We start from the raw sequence: 9,751 nt of genomic DNA on the forward strand, positions 1-9,751 counted from the left end.
ATATGCAGAGTACATCATGAGAAAGGCTGGGCTGGATAAAGCACAAGCTGGAATCAAGATTTCTGGGAGAAATCTCAATAACCTCAGATATGCAGATGACACCACCCTTATGGCAGAAAGGGAAGAAAAACTAAAGAGCCTCTTGATGAAAGTGAAAGAGGAGAGTGAAAAAGTTGGCTTAAAGCTCAACATTCAGAAAACTAAGATCATGGCATCCAGTCCCATCACTTCATGGCAAATAGATGGGGAAACAGTGGAAACAGTGGCTGACTTTATTTTGGGGGTTCCAAAATCACTGCAGATGGTGATTGCAGCCATGAAATTAAAAGATGCTTACTCCTTGGAAGGAAAGTTATGACCAACCTAGATAGCATATTCAAAAGCAGAGACATTACTTTGCCAACAAAGGTCCGTCTAGTCAACCAGTGGTCATATATGGATGTGAGAGTTGGACTGTGAAGAAGGCTGAGCGCCGAAGAATTGATGCTTTTGAACTGTGGTGTTGGAGAAGACTCTCGAGAGTCCCTGGACTGCAAGGAGATCCAACCAGCCCATTCTAAAGGAGATCAGTCCTGGGTGTTCATGGAAGGACTGATGCTGAAGCTGAAACTCCAATACCTTGGCCACCTGATGCAAATGACTCATTTGAACAGACCCTGATGCTGGGAAATCTGAAGGCGGGAGGAGAAGGGACGACAGAGGATGAGATGGTTGGATGGCATCATTGACTCAGTGGACATGAATCTGGGTAAACTCCGGGAGTTGGTGATGGACAGGGAGGCCTGGCATGCTGCGGTTCATGGGGTCACAAAGAGTTGGACACGACACTGAGCGACTAAACTGAACTGAACTGAAATAAGGGGTGACTTGGAAATTTTGTATGAAGGGCATCATCAGCTTTGTCTTGAGTGCGTGCATGCATGCTCAGTCACTTTGGTCGTGTGTGACTCTTTGCGACCCTATGAACTGTAGCCCGCCAGGCTCCTGTGTCCAAAGGATTCTCCAGGCAAGGATACTAAGGTGGGCTGTCATGCCCTCTCCAGGGCAGCTTCGTCTTAACTGTCTTCAAAATGTGTAGGTTCGAGAAGCTGTGAGTGTTGAGGGGAGGGAAGACTTGATAGATGGTGGTCTTGACAACAGATACGGATTTCTGGGCCATCTGACTCCTGATGGAGGCATGGACTCCTACAAAGGGGAGTCCGTAGGGCAGTCATAGTGCGCTCTTCCAGCAGCGGCCTGTAGAGGGCACTGGTGAGGAGGGCTCAAGCTACTTCCTGACTTCTGCTGAAAAGAGGCTTCTGGGCAGGAAAAAGGGCAATGTTGCCCTAATCTCAATTAGTTTGTCATCCACTTCCTTGAAATATACTTAGAGCTTAATTTCTTATGCTAGTAAGCAGTGTACTGAAACACTTATGAAAAAATATCTTTGGATCAGAAATAAATACATTTGATGACTCAATAGCTGGGGAATATGGTGACGCTGCAAAAGGGCAAAGATGCTTGCTGACTGGTGTCTGAGAGAAGTCACGCAGAGTACATATATCCCAAATTAAAATATCTCCCCAACTGCTAATCATGGTGCCAGAAATGTCACCGTTAGAGAATCGGGGAATCTCAAGCGTAACTGAGACTGAGAAAAAGCAACATGGTCCCACAGAATGAATGCAGGATTTGGCATCCCACTGATCTGTGTGTAAACCCCAGCCCAGGGCCTCATCAGCTGTGTCATGTCAGTTAACTTGCTCTAATTTTCAAACCTCCCCATAGATTATTCACACACCACGGGGAGGGCAAGTTTCTGTTGGGTGGAGACAGGTGTCAAGGTCACATTTCTGCTCGGGGTGACCATGGAAAGATTGTTGATTTAGGACACAAGGAGTGGCTGGCTGCATGAAACAGAAAATTGAAGAAAATGTTTAATGGGTAGATGACATATGTGGACATCTGCAAAGAATGGTGTATAAATATGCACTTAGACTTTAAGCCCCACAAATATCCTAGATCTCTGCATAATCTTCAATTCATAGTATTTCACTGTGAGGTATTTGAATAAAAAGCACTTATTAGAAAGAGACACTGTAGAGACAATTCACCTCTAAGCTCTCTTCCACTTACAGATTCTAGAATTCATTGAGAGTGTATGATAATTGAACAGAAAAGAGTCTGGGCAAAGTTATAAAACAGGAAAACGAAAGTTCAGTGTTTATCCAAAGGTATGCAGGACCCTCTTAGTGTGTTTTGACCATTCAAGGATTTCCTCTCCACCCTCCCTTCCTCGTAGCTCAGATGGTAAAGAATCTGTCTGCAATGCAAGAGACCAGGATTTGATCTCTGGGTCAGAAAGATCCCCTCGAGAAGGAAATGGCAACCCACTCCAGTATTCTTGCCTGGAAAATCCCATGGACAGAGGAGCCTGGTGGGCTACAGTCAACGGGGCCGCGAAGAGTAAGACATGACATAGTGACTAAATCAGCACTCCCTCCCTCACACACACACACACACACACACACACACACACAGATGCCCTCTCATGGAAATGACCCACACTGAGATGCATAAGCCTCTCACCACCCCACCACCAGTGCCCCAGCCGTCAGCTGAAAGACCATTCCCAGAGAGGCAGTGTGGTGGAGTTAGGTTAGGAACACAGGCTTTGGCAACTCATGACACTGGGTGATTTGGGGGCAACTATTTAACCCTTCTGAGTTTTGCTTTTTCTGATGTAAAAGGGGATAGTAAGAGGCCCTTGACAGTGATACAGCACAGACTGAATGGGGTAAAGTGTTTAGTCTTGTGCCCAGTGCACAATAAATATTCAATAAATAGTAACTGTGATTTATTTCCTTGTTTTTTTATGAGCACTGTTGTTCTGTTGCTCTATATATTTTCTTGCTGCTGCTGTTGTTGATTCCCTGTTGATATGTCAGGATGCTGATAGCATCAACCCCTGAAGTAATGCACATTATAACAATTCTGTACAGCCTCACCCACTCTGGATTTTCTCCAGCCCACGGACACAGAGAGAAGGCAGCTGATGTATTCTCCACTGTGCTTGTGCCATTCACTTATCTAACAGTCAGTTTGGGGTCCTTTGGCCCCTCTCACACCATACAAAAGAGTAGGAGTTTTGTCTTCAGGGGAGCAGGGTAAGCTGAAAATAGGCAGATTGTTTCCGAGTCTAGTTGTTTCCAATTGCCCTATGCCCATCTCTTCTTCAGTGCTTAAACTTCTTTTTAAGTTTTTTCAAAACTTAAATGTTTTTATTTACAAAAGTCAAGGGTAAAAGGTATAAATAGAAATTATTCCATAATCACGAAAAAACTAAAGGCAAGCTCTAGGTAGTGAGCTGCTAGAGGATATTGCATTCTACAAATGTATAATGTGATCGTGTATTTCCATTCATTATTTCTTACCTGGATTGATTGTGGAAGGAAATAATTTTCTCCTTTAGCTCCATACTGCTTGATCCACAGCCATTGCCTCTGGATTTCCAGAATGAATAACCCAAAGTTGTCCAGAAATAACGTTTATTAAGCAACAATAAAACACACAATAGAAAAGGCCTTATAAGTAAAACTATATATTTATAATGCTTTATTTTTTTTTTGCTCCAGTACTCCACAAAACACTACAGACAGTAACAAAATAATTCAGTAAATATTAAAAACTTTCAAGAGACTTGTAGGACACTCTATTATATGTGAGCATCAACAATGCCACGGCTATTAGATACACTGTTAAACACTATCATAGATATCTTTCTTGAATTAGGGCTATGATTAATATTTTTATTCAGAAGTCATAACATTTACACATACCCATACACAAGAGAACAGTTCAGAGTAAGTGAAGCAGACACTCCAGTGAAATGGAATCATCTGCCTGTACAGCATTTAAAGGTATTACAGTGTTAACAAGAGAGAAGTCAACACACTAAAGAGAAATATTGGGGTTTGCTTGGGATGGGAGGGGTGAAAATAGGGCAATCAATGAAAGCTGCTTACATATTTTCCATTGCTCTCTTAGCAATGTGCTCCCTTCCCTTTTCTGCCTTTTCTTGGTTGAGGTATTCCAGCACTTTCACTAACAGATCTTCATCCAAGTACGGTCTGTTGGGAGTATCATCACTCTTCGGGGTCCCTACAGGGAGCCTTTTGCTTACCGAGGCCAGTTTGTCAGTCTCCTGAGAGCTGTGTTGACTCAAATGCTCTTTGAGGGCCTGCTCAATTTGGTTCTCATCCTGTCGATCATCTTCAGTTGAGCCTTGACTGGGAACTCGCTTAGCTGGGTTGGCATTCATGATCTCAGGGTATTTAACCAGCATCCTGGCCAAGTACTCTCCTAATTCTTGATCCTTGTCATTCAGGTTCTCATATGCCATCTGTCTATTTTCAACATCTGGCATCCAGACAGCTTTGGGGAGCTGGTTAGCTTTAGATCTTCCAGGACCATAGGGCAGTCTTGACAGAACTTTCTCTCGGTTATACTGATTGGGAAAATATGGAGGCTTTGGATTTGCAGCACTCTCCATCCCTAAAAGATTTAGAATGTCCTCCACACTGAGCCCCTCCGGTAGGGCCTCTGCCACAGCATGACCAGGTGCTTTGGGGTAGCCATTCTTGGAGAGCATCTTATTTTGGAACAGATCTGGATGGTCTAAGTCAACCTCTGAGATGTCTTCAGGTTCAACAGGAATCTCAAGTTCCTGCTCTGGTTCCACTGGCTTCTCTCCAGTTTTGAGCATGTCAATCAAGTCTTCAGGGGGTATCTGTAAATTCCTAGAGATTTCAATCAGCTGATAAATAGATTGAGGATCAAGTGGTTTCTCAAAGAGCCTGATTGCTCTTTCCCCGGTTTGCCCATTCTGGGACCTCCCACTTCCCGCAGCATTCACTAACCTTTTCAGATAGGTAATTACTTTGGAGACATCATCTGAGAGTTGGTCTTTACTCTCTTTCCGGAGATCTTCATCTTGGAGGCCCAGCTGCCCGGAACGCTTCATTTCATCATTGATTTGCTCAGTTTTGTCTGCATTCTCTTTGCTGTCTCTTACCTCTTCCTGGGTTTGACTCTCTATTTTTTCCTCTACTGGGTTCCAATCTTCTCCCCCAACCACGTCTTCATAGGCAATGTTATTAGCCTTGTAGATATCATCTTCATCATCTGTGTAAAGTTTTTGCTCCTCATCAGCCCTCTCACGCTTTTGGCTGTTTGGTCCCGTCAGTTTCCCCAGCTCTTGGAAGACAGATTCCAAGGTAGCAAGATTTTGAGGAGTATATTGTTCCTCCACTATTTCATTTGTGCGTTTGAAGGGGTTGTCCCTGGAATTCTCTTCATACATAGGAGGGAATCTCATGTGCTTGAGCTTTCTCTCTGCCCACTGCTGAGTCTCATAATCATCAGGCATGTCCATTGGAAAGTTCTTTTCTGAATTCAAAGTATAAGGCTTGTTTTCCTTTGGGGCAGACTGGGGCTCATTTTCAGCCTGTCTCAAAGCTTCAGCTATTATCTTCATCCATTCATCTTCACTCAGGGAATCCCTCGAACTTTCTGGCAAGTCACCATTTTCTTTTTGCTGAAGGGGAACAGAAACACCTTGGTAGGGGTTGTAGTCTGGGCTGCTTTCTTCTTTGTGAGCTTGTTGTCGGAGCTTTTCTATGTACTCCAAAGCCCTGATCATTTCAGGACTGGGAAACCTTTGGACATTTTCCAATCTGAGATCTGGTTCCTTCTGAAGCAGCTGGTTTCTCTGAAATGAAGCAGCTTCAGCTTCAGAGAGGAGGAAAATTAAAGGGATGAGAGACAGGACTGCTCCAAGCCAGTGAGTCTTAGCTTCTGCCATGTTTGAAAGATTTCCTTAAAGCATAGAAAACATGAGTTAACACAAATGAAACTGACTATTTGACTCTATAGCAAAAAAAGTAATTAATCATTGAGGGGAAAAAGAACATAGTAGAGATTACTCCACATTAATTTAGGATGACTCTTTTTGAAAACTATAAATGTTTCACACACAATCTTCACAAGCTAACCACAGGAATCTTTAGCAAAATTGTTGCCCGTTTTGCATCAAATTTATATGGCATTCTTTTGGTTAAAATAATAGCAAAAACACTGATATGAGGTTTCTCAAGTATGATTTTTTAACTGATAAGACATGTTTTGTTTTAGTATACATTATTTCTGTTAAATAAAGATTTTTCCAAGATGAGTTTTAGTTATTTGTACAGCATTTATATTGAAATCACTGGCAGAAAAATTAGATGGCTCAATTTAAAACATGCATGTACACACACATAGAGAGTTATATCCTTATCAAAAACCATTGGTTTAATTACTGACCTATCCATCTAATTTGTTGTAGAAACACAACAAAGGTGACATTACTATATAAGATGAAGTTATATTCCATGTTAATGTTAATCATACTGAATTCTCTTGTGGATGAGTCTCATTCATACATATTTTCAGAAATAACTTGTCCTTTAGTCTGATACCAAATCATATTACTAATTTTGGAAGGTCTGTACCTTAATGACCTCCAGAATATGGGTCTTCTCAAGTCCAAGCTAGTTGGCAAACTTAACAAAGTTTTTTTATTTTTAATATCCTCAAAGCAGTATTTATTTACTCAGTGAATTCCAAAATATTGAATTTAGAAGTCTGGTATTTTATAATCATTCACCTTGATTGATGTAATAGCACACAGGGTACTATTAGGATACACAAGCACAATAGTCAGAATTGCAAAAAAAAAAAAAGAAAATCCATGATATCCAGTGATATTTATTTCAGTGTAAATGTACCAATGTACCAAAATATAAACTGTTTTAAAACATCTGTGCCCCATATTTCTTCTAATAATTTTACTGTGACTGTCTTGTAAAATGCAATCATGATTATATTTTCCTCAGTCCTCAAGAGATATAGTAAATAATAACAGATGCTACAGAGAGAACATAAGTTTTCTGAACCAGTCTATTTCTGAACTTGTAAGTGTTCAAATTCAGCTTGACTCTGTGTCTATTTGGGTGTGGACCTATGAAATCTCAAATGACTCATTCTGTTAGAAAATTTTAAAATAATCACTATGTAATTCCCGATTAAGAAAAATGCATCCAGTGTATTGAATTCTTCCATTTAAAATTTTTCATTCATTCTTTTTCTTCAAGGCCTTATAGTAAGAGGATTAGTTTTTACATGTTTTACATTTGGCATTGCTAACATTGAAATCTATTTTAATATGTGCAATTTTGTTACAAATAAAGTAAAGGAATTTTATGTTTGCTCATGATATCTTAACTGAATTATGGTTTTGTGATATATAAGTTAAGTTATTGGATATCATTATCTGTTAGCTTAGACATCAATTGTAGAAAATATCATTGTTCACTAGATCATATTGATATTTAAGTAATATTTTCAGTTTCTAGAATCTAAAAATGTTGTACTTACAGAAATTTCTTTAGTACAGACTTATTTATTAAAATGATTATTTAAATTAATTTTTAAAATATGCACTTACATTAATTTGGCTACTTAATTTACTGAAGGGAAAATATTTAAAGGCATGTCAGAGAAAACTTCTAAAATACTTACTATGAATCAATATTTACTAGAGCAAATTGTATTTATAACTTATTAGGCTTAAATAAAAGTACATTATGCATTCTTCTTTATATTATTTCAGGATTAGTTTAGATTTGAAAATCAACTTTCCACATTGGCATTTGGACTAGCAATTTTAAGAATCTTAGTGAATGTGTATTCTTTGAAACCATTACCCTGAAGTATCCTTAACCCAGTTATATGCTAGGTTATGTGCTGATCTTTAAAATCATTATTTTGTAGGTGAACTTTGCTGTGGTGTTGGGGCAGAATATTCATGCAGTTATTTAAACCACAGGCCTACCAAGAGCTACCGTTTGGTCATTTACTCAGATTCAGTTTGGGTGACATAGTTATTGCCTTTGACTAAGACTCAAGGGATTTTTTTAGGTGAACTGGTAGCAGCTTATCTAAATAGTGAAGGTGGTTTTAACAGTTCTGATGTTCTATGTAGAGTTTGAACCTAAAAACCTTATAAGTTAAAATGTCTTTTTTATTGAAATTATACTAGAGCATTGACAAATGCAACTGGATTTATCAAATTTGAGCAATTCAATTAGTTAGGATACAGGAAAAAGAAACACTTGTGCCATTCAAAATATTTAGCAAAATGTTGTACAACCTCTTTCAACCAAAGCATAATAATAAATAATTTATATGGTTATAAATGTTTCCTCATACATCTCAGTTATCTCTTTGTAATCCATGGTCATATCCAACCTAAAACCCAAGATAATATTTCCCCCTGAATAAACGAAGAAGCTCGTTCTAGTCTTACTTTGCTAGGACCAAAATTAGTAGACAATAATGTAAGCCCTTTCAGAGCATACCAATTGAGAAAATAATTTTATACAGTTAGTTAAATTTGAGCTCTTGCAAAGTAAATGTCAAAGAAAAAACAAGCAAACAAACAAACCTAGCTCCAAAATTGGTTACTTCTATCACCGGAACCTGTTTAACAGTCTTTGAATCATCAGACACCTGCTGTTAAGAATATTAAGTATATAAATTGTATCCCTGCCCTTGTATCTGGTCCTTAGGGGAAGAAACAATAAACTAAGGAAAGAAACAAAATGTCAGGCTTGGTTAACTTTACATTAATAATGTGTATTGACACAAATATCCTTAACTTTTTCATGTTCTTATATATGATTATCTAAATAACACAATGGTTAATAAATACCTGACAGCAAGCAGTGTAAATCACAGATGCAATCATGCATATATATGTACATATATACAGTGTCCTTAGGTTGCCAGATGAGCAGCAGGTTGCCGATCAGTTATTCTATAGATATAAGCTTGCCAAATGGTCTTTTTCTTCTTAGCTAGGAATTAAGGAGAGAATACGCAATTTAGAACTTTCCAGTAAGTAGAAGGGAAAAGCAGTCTTACCTCTTATTTATATGGCAGAGGAAGTCCACAGCATGTTCCTCCTGGTCCGCGGCTTGAGCTGCTCGGACCGTTTCAGCACCCGGACAGCTCCTCGGCTTATAGAGAGCCGCCGCGCCTGACTCCGCACTGCCACACTGACGTCACCCACTCAGCCACAAACCGGAGCACAGGCGAGCTTTTTCAAAGAACCCGAGAGAAAATAATCACTTTAAAGATTAAAAAAAAAAAAAAAGTTGCATGCTTACGCCACCTGTCTTTCTGTGGCAAAAACTGCAGTTCCCTTTCTTTTAACAAAATCTTTGAGGCTTGAAATAAAATGCTCTGCACAATTTCCCTTAGAAAAATCCATCAGATAGACGTGGCTAATTGCAATATAATCTCATCTGTGTCCAAACAGCTTGTGATAAGGGTTTCCTGTTGCTATTGTCGTTGTTGTCATCGTTGTTAAAAGAAAGTTTTACAGATAAGGACTTTTTTCTTCAGTGGCCACAAAGAAATTACATTAACATTCCTCAATACGCTCCAAGAGGAACAGAATACACGTTATGAATATGAAGTCGTATTTCATATCATAACCACAAGTAGCATTGTTTTTAAAATCATGTTTATTTGAATAAAAAAGTGTTCTCTTTTTTTATATGAGTCGACCTCAAGGCTCTAATGAGTTAGGATTTTAGTCTAGGGTTTCAATATAATTTTAAAGTGTGTATTTCTAAGGATTCAGGTCTAATAGTTGATAATTCTATAT

The 9,751-nt window shown here is 39.0% G+C and overlaps 1 protein-coding gene across 2 annotated transcripts; it reads right to left on the reverse strand.

The window, feature by feature from the left end:
• Positions 1-3,564: 3,564 nt before the first annotated feature.
• On the reverse strand, positions 3,565-9,168 carry SCG2 (secretogranin II). 2 transcript variants are annotated; one of them, XM_027514711.1, is made up of 2 exons: positions 9,004-9,168; positions 3,565-5,856 (listed from the first exon to the last, which is right to left on the reverse strand). In XM_027514711.1, exon 2 carries the CDS (start codon positions 5,840-5,842, stop codon positions 4,001-4,003), a length of 1,842 nt encoding a protein of 613 aa, XP_027370512.1. In that variant the 5' UTR covers positions 5,843-5,856; positions 9,004-9,168; the 3' UTR covers positions 3,565-4,000. The 2 variants fall into 2 exon arrangements, with proteins under 2 accessions (XP_027370512.1, XP_027370504.1); XM_027514703.1 differs by lacking the exon at positions 9,004-9,168 and adding an exon at positions 8,792-8,951.
• Positions 9,169-9,751: the final 583 nt, after the last annotated feature.

Source organism: Bos indicus x Bos taurus, chromosome 2 (assembly GCF_003369695.1).
Source record: "Bos indicus x Bos taurus breed Angus x Brahman F1 hybrid chromosome 2, Bos_hybrid_MaternalHap_v2.0, whole genome shotgun sequence".
Taxonomy (NCBI): Eukaryota; Metazoa; Chordata; class Mammalia; order Artiodactyla; family Bovidae; genus Bos; species Bos indicus x Bos taurus.